Below are 20,169 nucleotides of genomic sequence, written 5' to 3' on the forward strand. Positions count from 1 at the left end.
GCTCCCATTTAAGGGTCAGGGGGAGGGGTAGGAGTGCTGCAAAGTAAAATGGACTTCCAAATTCCAAAGAAAGAAATTGAAGGCTAAAATGCGACCATAAAGAAAGTATTTTTAAAATGAGGACAGGGGCTGATGAAATAAAAAGGAAAAAACAAAATCATTCTCTGTCCTGATGAAATAAGCACTATTTACTCTGAGATGTTATAGCAGTTGAGAGAATAAGAAGTCTTCCCGGGGCTTCCCTGGTGGTGCAGTGGTTGAGAATCCGCTTGCCGATGCAGGGGACACGGGTTCGTGCCCCGGTCCGGGAAGATACCACGTGCCGCGGAGCGGCTGGGCCCGTGAGCCGTAGCCGCTGAGTCTGCGCGTCCAGAGCCTGTGCTCCGCGGTGGGAGAGGCCACAACAGTGAGAGGCCCGCGTACCAAAAAAACAAAGAGGTCTTCCCAATCCTCTTACATGAGCAACAGCTCTTTTCCTATTATTAGGCTTTTCCTACCTTTTAAAAATACTCCTGGTAACATTTCCGGATTTGTTAAACTCAAGAAAATCACCTAGGCTTAAAAATTACCAGGACCAGTTGTTTTTGTTTTTCTGTTGTGGTGCTGTTTTGAAGGGCAGAAACCTATTTCTAGATGCGCTCTTCTTTTTCGACGGATGGCCGTTCTTGTGAGGCCTGGGTTCATCAGAGATGAGTCTCCCATCAGCCGGAGGTGCGGGCAGGAGCCCGTGGACAGCAGTCACCCCACTTACCAGAGATTCGCTGGCACACTGGAACACGTAACAGATATATTGGCTCAGCCCAGGCTCCGGCAACTCCCGACAGATAAAGCCAAAGTGATCAACATGCTTTATACCCTAGAGAAGGAAGAAGGGCAGTGTTTATGGGATTATGTCCTTTTCACCAACACTATAGAAATAGTTCTGTGCTTTCACACTGCCATGAATTTCTCCTTCACAGCACTGTGATAGGGGACATAATGCCAGAGCAAACTTATTCAGTGGTCTTTTGATACATAAAATAAAGAGTGAGGGGCTTCCCTGGTGGCGCAGTGGTTGAGAGTCCGCCTGCCGATGCAGGGGACGCGGGTTCGTGCCCCGGTCCAGGAGGATCCCACATGCCACGGAGCGGTTGGGCCCGTGAGCCATGGCCGCTAATCCTGCGCGTCCGGAGCCTGTGCTCCGCAATGGGAGAGGCCACAACAGTGAGAGGCCCGCGTACCACACACACAAAAAAAACAAAACAAAACAAAAAAAAGTATAAAACCTGAAGGGAAGGGGTTTAAGCCCAGTTATTTTGTTAATTTAGAAACAAGCTTTAATTGGTTTCTTCAAATACTATAATCTACTTCAATACATACCTGGGAACAAGAAGAGATATCTTTAAAATTCTTCTCAAGCACAAGTGATTTAGTATCTGGACTGATAAGGTTAATCTCAAACCGTCCAACCTTAAAAATAAAAATATTCCAATTAATTTCAACTTATCAAGAACCTAACATACTACTTTACAGTTAAATATTTGACTAATAACACAGATTCAAATGCTCTATCCCAGACATACGTATTCACATGTATGTCAACATCCAATCCAACCAAATCTACAACCCCAATTATCAGCTGTCTGAAAACATTTCTTCCTTTCATCTAGAAATCATGAAAATTCAGTCAGTCTTAATTTACAAGAAACCATTTTTTTTTTCAAATTAGAAATTATTCTTTTCAAAAAAATGCACCCTTGGGCTTCCTTGGTGGCGCAGTGGTTGGGAGTCCGCCTGCCGATGAGGGGGATACGGGTTCGTGCCCCGGTACGGGTTCGTGCCCCGGTACGGGAGGATCCCGCGTGCCGCGGAGCGGCTGGGCCCGTGGGCCGTGGCCGCTGGGCCTGCGCGTCCGGAGCCTGTGCCCCGCAGCGGGAGAGGCCACGGCGGTGAGAGGCCCGCGTACCACAAAAAAAAAAAAAAAAAAAAAGCAACCTTTCCACTTTTCGTTTTCTAAAAATACTAATTATTTAATTATAATTTATAATCATACTTTCTCACAAATGATCAACACATATACTTGCAATTGGGCAGATAAATTTTAACAATTTTTAAATAAACAACCATTTAGAAAAAAATGAACAACATGGACTCTGGCTAGCTAAGAAAAGGAACAAATCCAGTAGCCCAAACAAGAGAGGAAACTCAGTTAACATATCACCACAGGAAAGACTATAGACACTTTAATTACATGTCTAGAGTTATCAAGGACAAAACAGAACAAAACTACCATGAACTTCTGATAAAGCAAATATTACACACTGGGATTGTTTACCAAGGTACACTGTGCAACTTCCTTCTCAGGGACTCTTTGCAATGGGATAAAAGGGCAGTCACTCCTTTTTTCAAGACAACTCAAATCTGAGGAAAACTCAAATTAATCTTCAAAGCTGAGCAGTAATTAAAGAATCTCTACAGGGCATTGTTAAGAATTAAGTTCTTCTAAGTGGAACTCGACATTTTCTATACCCTGTACAACTTCAAAAACTACTTTTTAGAATTAAGAATCATCTTTTACACCTATGATATAGCTTGCACCAAGGCATTTTAATAACTGGTCCAAAAACTTATCAGGCTTATGATGTTTCTTTAACCGTCTCTTTTGTATGACAGAGTAAACTGGTGTATTCTCATCTGAAAATACACCTATGAGTCTCTGGACTTTTCTTTTTTTTCTCTCTAGAAAATTCTTTCTCCTTCATGAAGATTCGCACGCTCCCAGATTCACATCTTCAAACCCTTCATAAGATTGACTTTCTGCAGTCATTAAAAAAAACAACATTTATTTAAGAGTCAACCTAAGGCAAATGCTGGTGATGCTAAGAGCAATCTATTCTTATTTCCCCAACAACTTTCTGTGATGTTCTGCAAGTGCTTCTCTCTTCCTCTCCCTTCCCTGCTCCCTTTTTTCTTACATTCCCCGTCTGCCTCTAACCCCTTCACTACTTTCCTTTTGTTTGCTCTCTTTCTCCACCTGCCTTATCTGCTTCCCAAGGGATATGACAGAAAGGTTGGATGCTTGCGGAGTGAGGACCAGGGAAGAGCTGGCCGCCCGGCTGCTTCCGTCTAGCAAAGAATGGGGAAACACCCCGAGAGCACGCGGCCAGGGCAGCACCTGAAACAGCATCGTTCTGTTTTTCTCCGAATCCGAGGGCTGGACGTGGCTGGGCGCGCTGGCATGCCTCCTCCGCGGCTGCGGTTTCTGGCTGTTCTCGTGAACTTTCCTTTGCAGGACACCCGTGACGCTGCTGCACCGAGACCGGAACTCCTGCTGTTCATCAAAGCCAGAATCTTCCAAAATCCGCTCAGGGAAGCAGACTCGAGAGCTGGACGGCCCAGGCTGGCTGGGCGCCGCGGGGAAGACGGGGTGGGTGTCGGTGACGCCATCCCCTTCCTCGGACCCAACGTCGGCGGGGGAAGCGGGCGCCTGGGCCTCCGACACCGCCGGGTCCTCGCCGGCATCCGCGGCGCGCGGCTCGCCCTGAACCCGCAGGCGCTGCCGCTCGTGCAGGCTGAACTTCTCGATGCAGTCGTCGATGAGGCTGGACGGGGCCTTCTTGTGGGTTACGGTCACCTTGCCACAGTACAAGACCTCGAACTTCTGTGAGTTGTAAAAGGCGTCCTCGTTGTCTTTGCTGGGTTTGGCCTCCTCTTTCATGGCAGCTTTCGATAACTGCCTTATGCTGCTGATGACATCGGGAACCTGGAAAAGAATTCAAAAATCCTCACTTTAGTTGAGTATTTAGAGATCGTATATGTTCACCTAGACCCGTTATTATCACAGAATGCACGCTCATCCTAAATGATAAAATAAAGAAAGTAATAGATCCGACATAAGATAAAGCATAAACTTAAATTACACTATCGGACATAGTGATTTAAGGATAAGATTGGAATTTTATATCACTTTTATACTTTCCCCTTTTAAATGTATTCGTTTCCTAAAAACAAAGCCATGAGACTATACAGGCCACTGCAACCTTTAATAAACCATCATAACATAACCTTTGAGTACTTTTAAAACGTATTATAAGGGATCAAAAGGTTAAAAATTAAATTTAAATATAAAAAATAAAGTGTAACATGCTAAGGTACAACCACGACTGAGATAAATTATTTAATTAAATTATTATGAGCCTCAGCTGAAAGGAACCAAAGCTTCAACAATGAGGCTAAAATTAACCTTCTGGATGAAGAGGTTAAAATCCAGACACCCCTCACCAGCATTAGCCGCCAGGGAAAATGCAAATATAGACCACAGGAAGATACTATTTCATATCTATTAGAATGGCTAACATCAAAAAGTCCAAGTGGGGCTTCCCTGGTGGCGCAGTGGTTAAGAATCCGCCTGCCAACGCAGGGAACACGGGTTCGAGCCCCGGTCCGGGAAGACCCCACATGCCGCGGAGCAACTAAGCCCGTGTGCCCCAACTACTGAGTCTGCGAGCCACGACTACGGAAGCCAGCGAGCCTACAGCCCGTGCTCTGCAACAAGAGAAGCCACCGCAGTGAGAAGCCCGCGCACCGCAACGAAGAGTAGCCCCCGCTCGCACAACTAGAGAACGCCCGCGCGAAACAACAAAGACCCAATGCGGCCAAAAATTAATTAATTTAAAAGTCCGAGTGCCCACGAGGATGTGGAGCAACAGGAACTCTCATACTCTGTGTGCAGAAATGTAAAATGGCACAGCTGCCTCAGGAGTTTGGCAGCTGCTTGGGAGTTAAACACAGATCTCCCAACCCAGTCATTCCACTCCTAGAGATTTAGGTGAAAGCCCTGAAAACGTATGTCCACAAAAAGGCTTGTACACAAATATTCATAGATGCCTTAGTCACGATACCCCAAAACTGGAAACAACCCAAATATTCATCAACAAGTGAATGCTCACTAATTGTCAGGGAAATGTAAAGCAAAACCACAATAAAATATCACCTTACACTTGATAGGATGATTATCATCAAAAAGACAACATATAACAAGTACTGGGGGAGGATGTGGGAAAAAGGAAACCCTTGTGCATTGTTGGTAGGAATGTAAATTGGTGCAGTCACTATGGAAAACAGTACGGAGGTTGCTAAAATATTAAAAATAGAACTACCATATCATCCAGCGATTCCACGTCTGGGTATATAGTCAAAAGAAACAAAATCACTCTCTTGAAAAGATACCTGCACCCTCATGTTCATCAGAGCATTATTCACAATAGTCAAGACATGGAAACAATCTAAGTCAACCTAAGTGTCCGTCAAAGGATGAATGGATAAAGAAACTGTGATAAATATTATTTAGCCATAAAAAAAAGAAATCCTGCCATTTATGGCAACATGGATGGACCTTGAGGGCATTATGCTAACTGAAATAAGTCAGACTGAGAAAAGTAAATCCTGTATGATCTCACTTACATGTGGAACATTAAAAAAAAAAAAAAAAAAAAAAAGACCTCATAGATAAAGAGAACAGATTGGTGATTGCCAAAGGCAGGGGAGGGAGGAATGGGTGAAGGTAGTCAAAAGGTACAAACTTCCAGTTATAAGATAAATAAGTTCTGGGGATGTAATGTACAGCATGGTGACTAGAGTTAATAATACTATATTGTATATTTGAAACTTGCTAAGAGAGTAGATCTTAAAATTTCTCACAAGAAAGAAAAATCTATAACCATGTGAGGTGAGTGATGTTAACTAAACTTACGGTAATCATTTTGCAATATATACATGTATCAAATCATTAAGTTGCACTCCTTGAACTAACTACAATGCTATATGTCGATTATATCTCAATAAAACTGAAGAAAAAAGTGAAAGGATGAACAAAAGGTGGTACATTCATACAAAATGAAATACAACTCATTATCTCTCATCTGGTTTTCTGCAATAATCTTTTAACTGGTGTCCCTCGCCCCCTTCAATCTACTCTCAAAAGTAGAAAGGATCCTTTTTAAACTTGTCGTGTTGCTCACCTGCAAATCCTCCAAGCTCCCCATTTCATTAAGAGTAAAAGACAAAATCCCTACAATGTCCTACAGGGCCCTCACCCTCTGCATTTGACATACATACAGATTAAATGTGCACTGTGGCTACACATCCTCCATGTGACCTTTAGACAGTCAACCTGGATTTCGTCTTTTCATTCTCACCTCATTTCCTCTGCCCTTAATCCTCCCAGCAAGCCTCTCTCACTCACTCTGTTCCAGCCCCACTCACTTCCTGGCTACTCTTCGAACATGCCAGGCAGACTCCTCCCTCAAGGTCTCTGAACTCCAAATCCTCCCCCAGTTAACTGGACGGCTCACTCCTCATTTCGTTTAAATCCGCGCTCTAATGTCACCTTGAGGCAGCATCCATCCCCTAAACCCAAACACACACACACACACACACACACACACACACACACACACTCTGACACAGCCAGCATTCCCCTGGAATTTCCCCCCATTTTATTACTATCTATAGCACTTACCTCTTTTAACATTCTGTGTAACTGATTTGCTAGAATGTAAGCCCTAGGAGGGTGGTGATTTCTGTCTCTTTTCCCGCATTTTTTTCCTTGTATCCCCAAAGACTTGAGTAAGTCCTGGTACAAAGTAGAACCTCCATATGTGGACTGGGGGGAAAAAACTTATTTTTGGTAATTTCTACCTTTGGAAAAGACAGATCATCTTATACGCAGGGTTGCTTCACATTCAGACATACAAGGTATTTCTTCAAATATTCTAGCACCAATTCTAAAACCAGAATTTCTTCTCTTTCACATAATTCTTTGGGATATACTGCCAGAACATTCACAGTTTAAAAATCACAAGACTTTCAGCTTGCTAGTAGAGTAGTTCCTATGAAAGAATAAAGTCCAAATGCTATAGTTTCAATGACTCGCCCCGAACATTTGACGTATCTCCAGGGAAGTCAGATGCTTTGTACTAACACATGATCAACAACCTTAGCCCTCTGTCGTTTTGTTTTTGCCTTAGTGTCTGACAAGGGCCAAAGCTATGGAGACTGACCTAGACATTCAACCCTGAAAAAAGTACAATGATTCTAGTGGGTTAGGCAAAACCCTAAAACAAGATGGCTCCCTCCTTCCTCACTAACCATATTTCATTAAATACTTTTCATCTGATTTTACAACCCTAGCGCACATAAATTTCCAAAGTGTCTCTATGGAGTACAGAATAAGAAATATTATTATCTGTAGGATTTTTTTTTGAACCTGCAGAATTTTGATCTTGTCACAAATATTTTAATGACTATTAGAGTTGATTCTATCAAGACTGAAAATGAAGTCAGTTTGACCTTAGTTGTATCAATTCCTCTATATTATAAGTTTGTACTTTTTCTCATTGAGAGCTGTTATGTGAAGAACTGATTAGTGGCTGAATTCCTATAGTCTCACAGGACATTTCCCTGTGACCACAGGTAGAAGCTCAATACCTAAATATAATTCAGTTAATGACCCAGTTCATAGAAGCAAAGCTTATCATCTTGACTAAACTGAGTAGGTAATTTAATCTTCCAATAATTTGAATTGTTAACTGCACCATAAAACATAGATTCTAGTTGCCTTTAATATCTTCTCTCAGGTCATGACTAAACGCAGCTTTCAATGACCTGCAAAGGGGCTGGCCTGTGAAACTGATCTAACAACATTCAGCTCTGTTTTTGCTTATAAGTGGAAGACACACATGTAAGTTAACATGATACAGCCCCTGCCTACACACTCAGAGCCCATACCAGAAGGGACACACTGATAAAGAAAGGACAGTAGAATAGCCACAGTGGGAAAATGAGTTATCAGAGAACCATGAAAATTTTCTGTTGAGACATTTATCTGAGATCAATCAGAAGCAACACAAGAGACACACAAAATCTCTATCCAGTACTTGCACATACACAAGACATTTTGGGAAAACACTATTCTCCTATAGGACAGTGTTAACTGACATATATTTAGATTTTGATTTAGATGTGTTTTGGAATGAATTTGACTCCTTGCGTGTATCACATCTTTCGACGTCTTTTTTTCCTCTTTACAGTTAATGCTATAAGCTCCTAAGTGAAAGACTGAGTTGTGGTGATTTTGTGTCTTACTAGAGTTCTTCCATATGACCACTGGGAGAGAATTCTGTGCTCGGGAAAAACTGAGTGACAGTTGTCAGCAAACAAAAATATACAAATAGTGAACAACCACCTAGAACCCTGATGAAAGCTCTCCAGGATTGAGATGGGGTTAGTAGATTCCTGTTGATAACACAAGAGAGATCTGGCACTCCCCAGAATAGAGAGCTGAGGCTTTCCACTCTGCTCAGTGCTCACCCCAACTAGGAAGTGAATGTGTGTTGCAAGAATGTCTTCAGATGCTAGGAGACACCTCAAGCGACACTCTCTAGGTTCGTACTCTAGTTATTAGTACTCTGGCTACGAATAATGCCACTGCTCAGAATCTGCCTACATCTCACAGAGTCTGATGAAAATTCAATGCCAATTCAAGGCAAAGTTTTTATTGTATGGCAGCATATAATTTTAACACAAAATAACAATAATGAAAAGGGAGTTAATAATCCCTCCACCCAGGGATTAAGAGATTTATACTCTCTCCCCTGATCTGCCAGGAATTTGTGTCATTCTGCTTTCTAGAGTTTTCTTGCCAGTAAAGTAGGGGACGAGAAAGATGCTCAACAAGATCTCACCTAAGTCCAAATTTCTATGGGTTGATTTTAGTATCAATGTCAATATAGGAACAAAATAGTGTACATTAAAAGAAGATGGAAAATCATCTCTATTATTAAGCCAGAAATATTGTAAGTCATTGACATTATTCATTTCCATTGACACACAATAACCAATTTCAACAAGCAATCAAATAAATGGGGCTTTTTTTCACATGCCTCATGATATTTAGAAAAAGCACAGGGCCACCTTTAGCTAGTATTCCGTCCTTACACCTTCAGTGATCTCACTAAAAGAATATAAATTCAGGGGCTTCCCTGGTGGCGCAGTGGTTGAGAATCCGCCTGCCGATGCAGGAGACACGGGTTCGTGCCCTGGTCCGGGAAGATCCCACATGCCGCGGAGCAACTAAGCCCGTGAGCCATGGCCGCTAGGCCTGCGCGTCCGGAGCCTGTGCTCCGCAATGGGAGAGGCCACAACAGTGAGAGGCCCGCATACCGCAAAAAAAAAAAAAAAAAAAAAAAAAAAAGAATATAAATTCAAGCATCAAAATTCAGACATTAAAGCAATTCCTCGCTCTAGAGAAAAGAAAAATTGCCACTAGATTCCTGGATGTCAGGCTGTTGTTTCTCATTAATTAATTATCATAATTAGTTATCACATTCCAAGAAATCCAATGGTATTGTAAAAATTACACTTCACCTGACTTCACAAGGAAATAAATTCTACAACTACCACACACTGATGTTTAAAGTCCTAAGCAAACCCAAGGGAAAAAAGTCTGGATACTGAAAAAGCACAAAGGAAAGATACCTTTGGTCAGGAAGCAAGCTGAAAATTGGAGTCGTTCTCCAAGAGCAGTGAATATGCCAAACTGATGTAATCCTTAGTATACGCTCTCTGCCGCACTTCAGAAGTTCTCTTTCATTCTAGATAAGCCAGCAGTAATTTTGCTGTATTTGTTCAAGTTGATGTTATCACTATGCAGCCAATTGTAAAACTTCCCGGGAATAACCGTTATTGCTTCAAAAGTAAAGTATTTCCTGACTCTGCAATCAGGAAACACACTGATTGTTCAGGGCTGAAGAACAGACTCTAGTTTTCTTTAAAAAGAAGCATTTTAAATTTGAGTACCACTGTCTTTCTTATGCTGTTTAAATAATCACGTGTCCAAGTCTTATTAATTATGAAGGTAGGAGAAAATTAATCTACAATCCAATGAGTTCTTTCCTCATAGAGTTCATTGATAAACAGATGAACTTGAGCAAACATTTAAAAATTGATGCAAATATGAATATGAAAATAAGCCTCTTATGACATATTTAAAGCAAAAAAAAATAACTGGGTAAATTCTTTCACAACGGACATGAGCTTGGCTGCTTGATTCATTATTAATCTTTTTATAATAATTATAGTAGGCACAGCAAGATTTTGATAAGCACAAAAAAGAGGGAAAAGGTGTAAAAAAAGTTGAGGAAAAAAATACTAGGAAACATTTCAAGTAAATTGCAAAAAACCTGCCAAACGAGAAGAATTAATCGTTTAAACTAGTCTCAATCAAAGAGAGACAGTAAGGAAAAGAAAAGTATTTGCTTTGGAAGTAATACATGCCATTAGGAGACGGACAGATTTCCTTTCTAATTCTGCTTTACTTAAGAAACTATTAAGATCAGTTCAGCATTTTGAGAAAAGACTGATTTTGGAAGATATATACGAGCCATGAAATAGTTCACTTACATTAAAGAAAAAAAAAATCACCATTATTTAAGAACCCATGAAGATGTTCCAGTCCCAGATACTGGAACACTCAATCTGTGTTGTCATTTTTAAGGTGACGTTGTCTGACAATCTTAATAAGAAATAAAACTGATTTTTAAACCATTTTAACTTTTATCCAAAAGTACTTCAGTGATTCTTTGTATTTGGTTAAATATATAAATATTAATATTAACAACATTAATTATTAATAATATTAATAATATATAAATTATTATTTTAAAGTAAACCCTACACAGTAAAAAAGAGGTCTAATTATCACTAACTCTAGAGTCAAAATCGACTGGAATAATGCAGTGGTCTTAAAATCACAGAATTTTAAAGTTAAAGGCACTCTTTTTTTTTTTTTTTTTTTTTTTTTTGCAGTACGCGGGCCTCTCACTGCTGTGGCCTCTCCCGTTGCGGAGCACAGGCTCCGGACGCACAGGCTCGGCGGCCATGGCTCACGGGCCCAGCCGCTCCGCGGCATGTGGGATCTTCCCAGACCGGGGCACGAACCCGTGTCCCCTGCATCGGCAGGCGGACCCTCAACCACTGCGCCACCAGGGAAGCCCTAAAGGCACTCTTATGGAATCACCCGTCCCCAGTATCTTGTTTTACAGATGGGGAAACAAACGGTTTACATTAAAAGTTTAACCATGGGGCTTCCCTGGTAGCACAGTGGTTAAGAATCCACCTGCCAATGCAGGGGACACGGGTTAGAGCCCTGGTCGGGGAAGATCCCACGTGCTGCGGAGCAACTAAGCCCGTGCGCCACAGTTACTGAGCCTGCACTCTAGAGCCCGTGAGCCACAACTACTGAGCCCATGCGCCTAGAGCGCATGCTCTGCAACAAGAGAAGCCACCGCAAGGAGAAGCTCGCACATCACAACGAAGAGTAGCCCCCGCTCACTGCAACTAGAGAAAGCCCGCATGCAGCAACAAGACCCAACGCAGCCAAAAATAAATAAATAAATGTATAAAAGAAAAAAAAAGTTAAACCATGAAAGAATAATGAGATTACAAGTAACGAGACTCTTTGGCGCCAAAGAAAGCAAGAATATCTCTACTACTTACACTGCAGTCATACAAGTTGCTTGGGTTTGAGTCTTGGGCTTCAGCCAGGACAGTTTCCTCTCAGATTAGGCTTTGGTTCTTAGATAGTCTCAGCCCCTTTGCTCCAAACTCATTTTTGGCTCAGCACTTCTCTGTTGTTTCCTGGTGGCCTCTGAGTTAGTTCAAGCATCAGAGAGAGAAATTCCTTCAACTTCCTACCAAGTTCTCCCGTCCTATTCTGTCTCACTGCTCATATCTTTGAATTCCTTCTCCGAAAGATATGACTTGTGCCTTTATGACTGCTCAAAATTTGAAAAAGTGATCATACGTAAAATAAACTAGGGTAACTCACAGGAAATCCGGGGACTCATAATTTTGATTGATTAAGAGAATGGAATGTCCTCAGTAGTGGCTGAGTTTAGTGCTACAGGGAAATAAGACAGAACATGGGGTGGGTGAGAAGTTAGATGGCAATGGACAGACAAGAACAGTCCTTTAAAATTCCCCTTTCAAAAGCAAACTCATTCTTTTAAAAGTGGATTAGTCAGGACTTCCCTGGTGGTGCAGTGGTTAAGAATCCGCCTGCCAATGCAGGGGACACGGGTTCAAGCTCTGTTCCGGTAAGATCCCACATGCCACGGAGCAACTAAGCCCGTGTGCCACAACTACTGAGCCTGCATTCTAGAGCCCGCGAGCCACAACTATGGAGCCCGTGCGCCACAACTACTGAAGCCCGTGTGCCTAGAGCCCATGCTCTGCAACAAAGAGTAGCCCCCTCTCCCTGCAACTAGAGAAAGTCTGCACGCAGCAATGAAGACCCAAGGCAGCCAAAAATAATAAAGAAATTAATTATTTTTTTTAAGTGGATTAGTCCACAGCATGGCATATTAGAAAAGTACATAACATGCAGTTAGAGGTCTAGAGTTTAAAGCCCCATTCCAGTATCTATGATTATCTGTAGAAAAGACACCATATCCTGGTTTTTCATCTGCAAAATGGGAATCACAATGTTTATGTCAAAGGTAACCTGGGAAAATTAAACTAAAAGTGCAAATGTGCCTGGCACAGTGCTAGGACAGTGAAACCATTCAACAATGTTTAATTAAATCTAAAATGTAAGTCTGACTTGTACTGTGTAAGGAGATGAAGGAAGTGAGAAGCTATTGCTAAATAAAGAAACATTGCCTTTGTGAAAGTTAAATTGTAGTAGGGGGTATAGAATGAAGAAGTAAAACATAAAGGATTTGAGATAGTAAAAACTGCCAATGAGAAAAATAATGCCCAGAAAGGGGCACAGAAAATTTGGAGGGGGTGGCAGAACAGTTGCAATTTTAGAGAAAGGTGTCTCTATAAAATATTTGAGTAAAAACCTGAAGTCAGCAAGAAGCTGAGCCATACAGATATCTGAGGGAGGAACATTCCAGGCGGATAGCACACCAAGTACGAAGGCCATGAAGCAGAAATTCGCCTGGCATGTTCAGGGAACAGTGAAGAGTCCATGTGGCTGGGTGCAAGTGAGGCAGCAGAGGATTACTGAAGAGGCCACTGTGGGGAACAGGGGCATCTAAATCATGCAGGAGTTTGAAAGGACTCTGGCTTTTACTCTTTGTGAGACAGATAGCCATTGCAGAGTGCTGAGTTAACATGTTTAAAAATCCCTTTGCCTGCTGTATGGAGAACAGATGGCAAGGATAAGGGGGCAGAAGCCTACTGCACCCAGGATGAGCCAACGGTGGTTCACAGAACAACAAGGGACGGGGTAAGAAGGAGAAGGCTTCTGAATATAATTTTAAAGGCACAGTCAGCATGATTTGTGGATGGATCTAACGTGGATTTAAAAGAAGGAGAGGAGGCATGGATGAACTTTCTGGGTTTTGGCCAGAGGAACTAGAGTGAGAGATGGGGATGGCTTAAGAGAGTCGGAGCTTAGCTTTGGATTGTTAGTTCTGAGAAGCTTACAGACATCCAATGGGTGATGTCAGTAGGCAGTTGAGTACATGGAGCTCAGGGGTGAGGACAAAGCTGAGACAGAAAAACTGGAAGATATTAGCATGTAAAGAGCATGTAAAGCCATGCAATTAGAGGAGTCCATCAAAAAAGTGAGCACAGATGATACAGAGAGACAGAGCAAGAGGGAGAGAGACATGGTGATCTAGGCAGAGAGAGAAATACCTCCAGGAACCAAGCCCTGAGGCTCACAATGCCTGTAGTTCAGGAGATGGAGAGATATGAGCAAAGGAAAATACATCGAGACACAGGTAAAACCAGAAAAGAACGGTATCCAGAAGCCAAGAAAGAAAGGTTTCCAAGAAGGAGGGGGTAAGCACATCTCACCTATGAGATCATAGGTGACTTTGACAAGAAAAGTTTTGGTGGCACTTAGGGCAAAAGCCTTATTGGAGTAGGTTCAAAAGAAAATTTTAGGAACAAAATCCAAAACATCAGGTACAGACAACCTTTTAGGGCTGTAGCTAGAGGTACAAGTGAGTCAAGAGAGGGTTCTCTTATAGATGGGAGAAATGACAGCTTCCAATAGAGAATTTCCAACAGTGAAAGGGAAATTGATGCTGTAGAGAAAGAGAGTAGCACTGCTAGCGACATCTTTAAGTAGGCAAGAGGGGACAGTGGAAGACTTTAAACTGACCCAGGGCATGGACAGTTCATCTCAAAAGGTGCAAATGCAGGAAGATATCGTGGTGGGAGTTTGGAGAATTTGTCCTCTGACTGCTTCAATTTCTCAGTAAAACAGAAAGCATAATCATCAGCTGAGGTAAGGATGGGGAAGAAGATCAAATGAGTATTGATCAGTAAACATTTAATTTAATTCAAGGCTGACTGTAGGCAAAATTGTGAGGTGATGGTATCTTTAGAATCCTCAAGCTTCATTTTCTGTGTTCCAATGATGTGGAAATGTGACTTCTACAACTCCTTCATGGAGACATTGCATTTTAACCTAAGTTTTAACTTGAGAACGGAAATATCTTAGCTGAAACTCAGGAATCAACCAGAAATTAGAAGAGAGCTTTTTGTACCCTGAAATGAAACACTGCAGGTAAACAGTTTTTTCTGCCTAGGGTGAGATTGGGAGCTAACCTTGTAAGTAACAGATGTATAAGAAATGAATTTTGGAAAAAGTTCGCGTGTGGTAGGGAAAAAAAGTGTTCTGTACCTTACCAAAATAAGAATAACACAGTTTGATTGTAGAGTATTTGTGTCACTTGTGAAAAATAATTTTATATTTCTTTTTTTGGATATGGATATTTATACAGATATGACCAAAAAAGGTGAAGTAAGCAGAGTCACCAATGCAAGAAAATCAAACTTCTTACAAACGTGTAATCAAGAAAGTTAATCTTTTACTTTCTAACCATAGAAACACGGAATAGGGGCATCTAAGAAACAATCCTGAAAAGCTGTTATTTATTTACTTATGCTGGCACTATGAGACCCACTTTCAAATGCAGCAATATCCCTCTATCCAACCACAAAGCACTTTCAATGTGAGATCAACCTACTACCTGTTTATTCAACAGAATGCTTTGTATTCATCAAATCAGTCCTATTATTTGCTTAATGCTCACATTTTTAAAAATATACAATTCAAAATCAGTAAACCTCTAGCCAGGCTAACTAAGAAGAGAGGACACAAATTACTAATATTAGAAACGAAAGGGGCTTCCCTGGTGGCGCAGTGGTTGAGAATCCGCCTGCCGATGTAGGGGACACACGGGTTTGTGCCCCGGTCTGGGAGGATCCCACATGCCGCGGAGCGGCTGGGCCCGTGAGCCGTGGCCGCTGAGCCTGCGCGTCCGGAGCCTGTGCTCCGCAACGGGAGAGACCACAACAGTGAGAGGCCCGCGTACCAGAAAAAAAAAAAAAAAGAAAAAAAGAAATGAAAGAGGGGACTTCGCTACAGATCCCATGGAAATTAAAAGAATAATAAAAGAATACTATGAACCACTCCATGACCAGAAATTCAATATCCTAGATGAAATGGACCATTTCCCTGAATGCTACAATCTGCCAAAGTGCATACAAGAATAAATAAATGATCTTAATAGATCTGAATAGGCCTAAATCGAATCAATAGTTAATAATCTTCTAAAACAGAAAGCACCAGGCTCAGATGGATACACTGGTGAATTCTGTCAAACATTTAAGAACAAAATGATAGGGCTTCCCTGGTGGCGCAGCGGTTGAGAATCCGCCTGGCGATGCAGGGGACATGGGTTTGTGCCACGGTCCAGGAAGATCCCACATGCCATGGAGTGGCTGGGCCTGTGAGCCATGGCCGCTGAGCCTGTGTGTCCGGAGCCTGTGCTCCGCAACGGGAGAGACCACAACAGTGAGAGACCCCCATACCACACACACAAAAAAAAAAGAAGAACAACAAAATGATACCAATCCTCCATAATCTCTTTCAGAAGATAGAAGCAGAGAAAATACTTCCTAATTCATTCTATGAGGCCAGCATTACTTAATATCAAAACCAGACAAAGACAGTATAAGAAAACTACAGACCAATATCTCTCATGAATATGGATGCAAAAATCCTTAACAAAATACTAGCATACCAAATCCAGAAAAGTATAAAAAGAATTATATACCAGGAGCAAGTAGGATCTATCCCAAGTATGTAAAGGTGGTTCAACATTCAAAAATCAATTAATGTAATCTATCACATCAACAGACTTCAAAAAAAAAAAAATCACATGATCATATCAATAGAAGCAGAAAAAGCATTTGACAAAATCCATTACTTATTCATGGTAAAAACTCTCAATAAACCCGGAATAGAGGGGAATTTCTTCAACAATCTAGAAAAAAATCTACAGCTAGCATCATACTTAATGGTGAGAAACTCAAAGCTTTCCCACTGAGATCCAGAACATGGCAAGGATATACTCTCTCAACATTCCTTTACAACATCATACTAGAAGTCCTTGCTAATAGGCAAGAAAAGGAAACTAAAGGTATACAGATTGGAAAGGAAGAAATAAAACTGTCTTTTCTGAGATGACATGATTGTCTGTAGAAAATCTGAAATAAAAATAAAGGAAATTAAAATTTACCAAAAAAACAGTCTCTAGGTCCATCCACATCTCTGCAAATGACCCAATTTTGTTCCTTTTTATGGCTGAGTAATAGTCCATTATATATATGTACCACATCTTCTTTATCCATTTCTCTGTCAATGGGCATTTAGGTTGCTTCCATGACCTGGCTACTGTAAACATTACTGCAGTGAACATTGGGGTGCATGTGTCTTTTTGACACATCATCACCTGGAACACCTCCTGGAACTAATAACTGTTTATAGTAAGGTTGCATGATACAGGGTTAATATACAAAAGTCAATTGCTTTCCTATATGCCAGCAATGAACAAGTGGATTTTGAAATTAAAAACACAATACTATTTACATTAGCACCCCAAACGTGAATATTCAGGTAACAAATCTAACAAAATATGTATAAGATCTATATGAGATCTACAAGACTCTGATGAACATGACCAAAGTAAAGCTAAATAAATGGAGAGATAGTCCATGTTCATGAGTAGGAAGACTTGATATTGCCCAGATGTCAACTTGATCTATAAATTCAATGCAATCACAGTCAAATCCCAGCAAGCTGTTTTACAGATATTGACAAACTTATTCTAGTTTGATATGGAGAGGCAAGCAACCCAGAATAGCCAACACAATATTAAAGGAGAAGAACAAACTTGAAGGACTGATGCTATCTGATTTCAAGATTTACTATAAAGCTATGATAATCAAGACAGTGTGGTATTGGCAAAACAACAGACAAATAGATTCATGAGACATAATAAAGGGCCCAGAAATAGCCTCACATAAATATAGTCAACTGATCTTTGACAGAGGAGTAAAGATAATATAATGGGGCAAAGATAGTCTCTTCAACAAATGGTTCTGGAATGACTGGACATCCACATGCCAAAAAAAATTAATCTAGACACAAACACTAAACCCTTTACAAAAATTAACTCAAAATCTAGAAAACCCAGATGACCTTGGGTATGGTGATGCTTTTTTAGATACAACACCAAAGACACAATCTATGAGCCAAAGCAATCTTGAGGGGAAAAAAAGAGCTGGAAGAATCAGACTCCCTGACATCAGACTATACTACAAAACTACAGTAATCAAGACAATATGGTAGTGGCACAAAAACAGAAATATAAATCAGTGGAACAGGATAGAAAGCCCAGAGATAAACCCACTCACCTATGGTCAACTAACCTATGACAAAGGAGGCAAGGATATATAATGGAGAAAAGACAGTCTCTTCAATAAGTGGTGCTGGGAAAACTGGACAGCTACATGTAAAAAAATGAAATTAGAACACTCCCTAACACCATACACACAAAAAAAAACTCAAAATGGATTAGAGACCTAAATGTAATAAGACCGGACACCATAAAACTCTTAGAGGAAAACATAGGAAGAACACTCTGACATAAATCACAGCAAGATCTTTTTTGATCCACCTCCTAGAGTAATGGAAATAAAAACAAAAAGAAACAAATGGGACCTAATGAAACTTAAAAGCTTTTGCACAGCAAAGGAAACTATAAACAAGATGAAAAGACAACACTAGGAATGGGAGAAAATACTTGCAAACAAATCAACGGACAAAGGATTAATCTCTCAAATATATAAACAGCTCATGAAGCTCAATATTAAACAAACAAACATCCCAATCCAAAAATGGACAGAAGACCTTCTCTCCAAAGAAGACATACAGATGGCCAAGAGGCATATTAAAAGCTGCTCAACATCACTAATTATTAGAGAAATGTAAATCAAAACTACAACGAGGTGTCACGTCACACCAGTCAGAATGGGCATCATCAGAAAATCTACAAACAACAAATGTTGGAGAGGGTGTGGAGAAAAGGGAACCCTCTTGCACTGTTGGTGGGAATGTAAATTGATACAGCCACTATGGAGGTTCCTTAAAAAACTAAAAATAGAATTACCATATGACCCAGCAATCCCACCACTGGGCATATACCCAGAGAAAACCATAATTCAAAAAGACACATGCACCCCAATGTTCATTGCAGCACTATTTACAATAGCTATGACATGGAAGCAACCTAAACGCCCATCGACAGAAGAATGAATAAAGAAGTTGTGGTACATATATACAATGGAATATTGCTCAGCCATAAAATGGAACGAAATTGGGTCATTTGTAGAGACGTGGATGGACCTAGAGACTGTCATACGGAGTGAAGTCAGTCAGAAAGAGAAAAACAAATTTTGTATATTAATGCATAAATGTGGAATCTAGAAAAATGGTACAGATGAACCCGTTTGCAAGGCAGAAATAGAGACACAGATGTAAAGAACAAATGTATGGACACCAAAGGGGGAAAGTGGTGGGGATGGTGGTGGGATGAATTGGGAGATTGGGATTGACATGTATACACTAATAGGTGTAAAATAGGTAACTATTAAGAACCTGCTGTATAAAAAATAAATAAATTTTTTTTAAAAAGACAATCTATGAAAAAAATGATTGATAAGCTGGCCTTCATTCAAATTTAAAACTTCTGCTCTACAAAAGACAGTATCAAGAGGATTAGAAGACACGCAAATGTTTTCTTCAAGGCTTTGAGAAAACATTTGCCAAAGGAACATCTGATAAAGTCCTGTTATGCAAAATACACAAAGGACTCTTAAAACTCAGCAATAAAAAAACCTACCTGATTAAAACATGGGCCAAAGACCTTAACAAACACCTCCCCAAAGAGGATATTCAGATGTCAAATAAACATTGTGAAAAGATGCTCCACATCATATGTCATCAGGGAAATGCAAATGAAAACGAGATGCCACTACACACCTATTAGAATGGCCAAAAATCTGGAACACTGACAACACCAAATGCTGGCGAGGATGTGGAGCCACAGGAACTTTCATAAATCACTGGTAGAAATGAAAAATGCCTCAGTCATTTTGGAAGACAGTTTGGTTGTTTTTTTACAAAACTAAACATACGATACGATCCAGCAATCTCACTCCTTGGTATTTACCCAAAGAAGTTGAAAACTTATACACACACAAAAAAACTGGCACACAGAGGTTTTAAGAGGGTTTATTCATAATTACCAAAACTTGGCAGCAACCAACATGTCCTTCAGGAGGTGAATGAATAAATAAACTTTCATATATCCAGACACTGGAACATTATTCAGGGCTAAAAAGAAATGATCTATCAAGCTATGAAAAGACATGGAAGAAACTTAAATGCATATTACTAAGTGAAAGAAGCCAATGTGAAAAGTCTACATATTGTATGATTCCAATTATATGACATTCTGGAAAAGGCAAAACTATAGGTACAATAAAAAAGTTCAGTGGTTGCAGGGATGGGGATGGCAGGGGAAAAGCACAGAGAATTTTATGACAGTGAAAATACTCTCTGTGATACTATAATGATGGATATATGTCATTATAAATGTGTCAATACCCAAAATGTTCAACACCAAGAGTGAACCTTAAGGTAAACTAGGGACTTTGGGTGATTATAATGTGTCAGTGTAGGCTTATGTTTGGTAACAAATGGACAATTCTGGAGAGTGACGCTGATAATGGAGGAGGCTATGCAAGTGGCAAGGCAGG

The 20,169-nt window shown here is 40.6% G+C and overlaps 1 protein-coding gene across 11 annotated transcripts in view; it reads right to left on the reverse strand.

Annotated features, from left to right (window-relative positions):
* TBC1D4 (TBC1 domain family member 4) overlaps positions 1-20,169 on the reverse strand; it is a 247,786-nt gene that overhangs the window by 70,587 nt on the left and 157,030 nt on the right. For 9 of the 11 annotated variants that reach the window (XM_067016514.1, XM_067016515.1, XM_067016519.1 and 6 more), the window contains 3 exons: positions 3,155-3,742; positions 1,360-1,449; positions 752-856 (listed from right to left, as the gene is read on the reverse strand). In XM_067016514.1, coding sequence (XP_066872615.1) covers positions 752-856; positions 1,360-1,449; positions 3,155-3,742 — 783 coding nt within the window. Of the gene's footprint in view, positions 1-751; positions 857-1,359; positions 1,450-3,154; positions 3,743-9,516; positions 9,588-20,169 lie in introns of those variants that run through there. The other 2 variants (XM_059042049.2, XM_067016511.1) reach the window with 2 other exon arrangements.

This window comes from Kogia breviceps, chromosome 16 (genome assembly GCF_026419965.1).
Source record: "Kogia breviceps isolate mKogBre1 chromosome 16, mKogBre1 haplotype 1, whole genome shotgun sequence".
Classification (NCBI taxonomy): Eukaryota; Metazoa; Chordata; class Mammalia; order Artiodactyla; family Physeteridae; genus Kogia; species Kogia breviceps.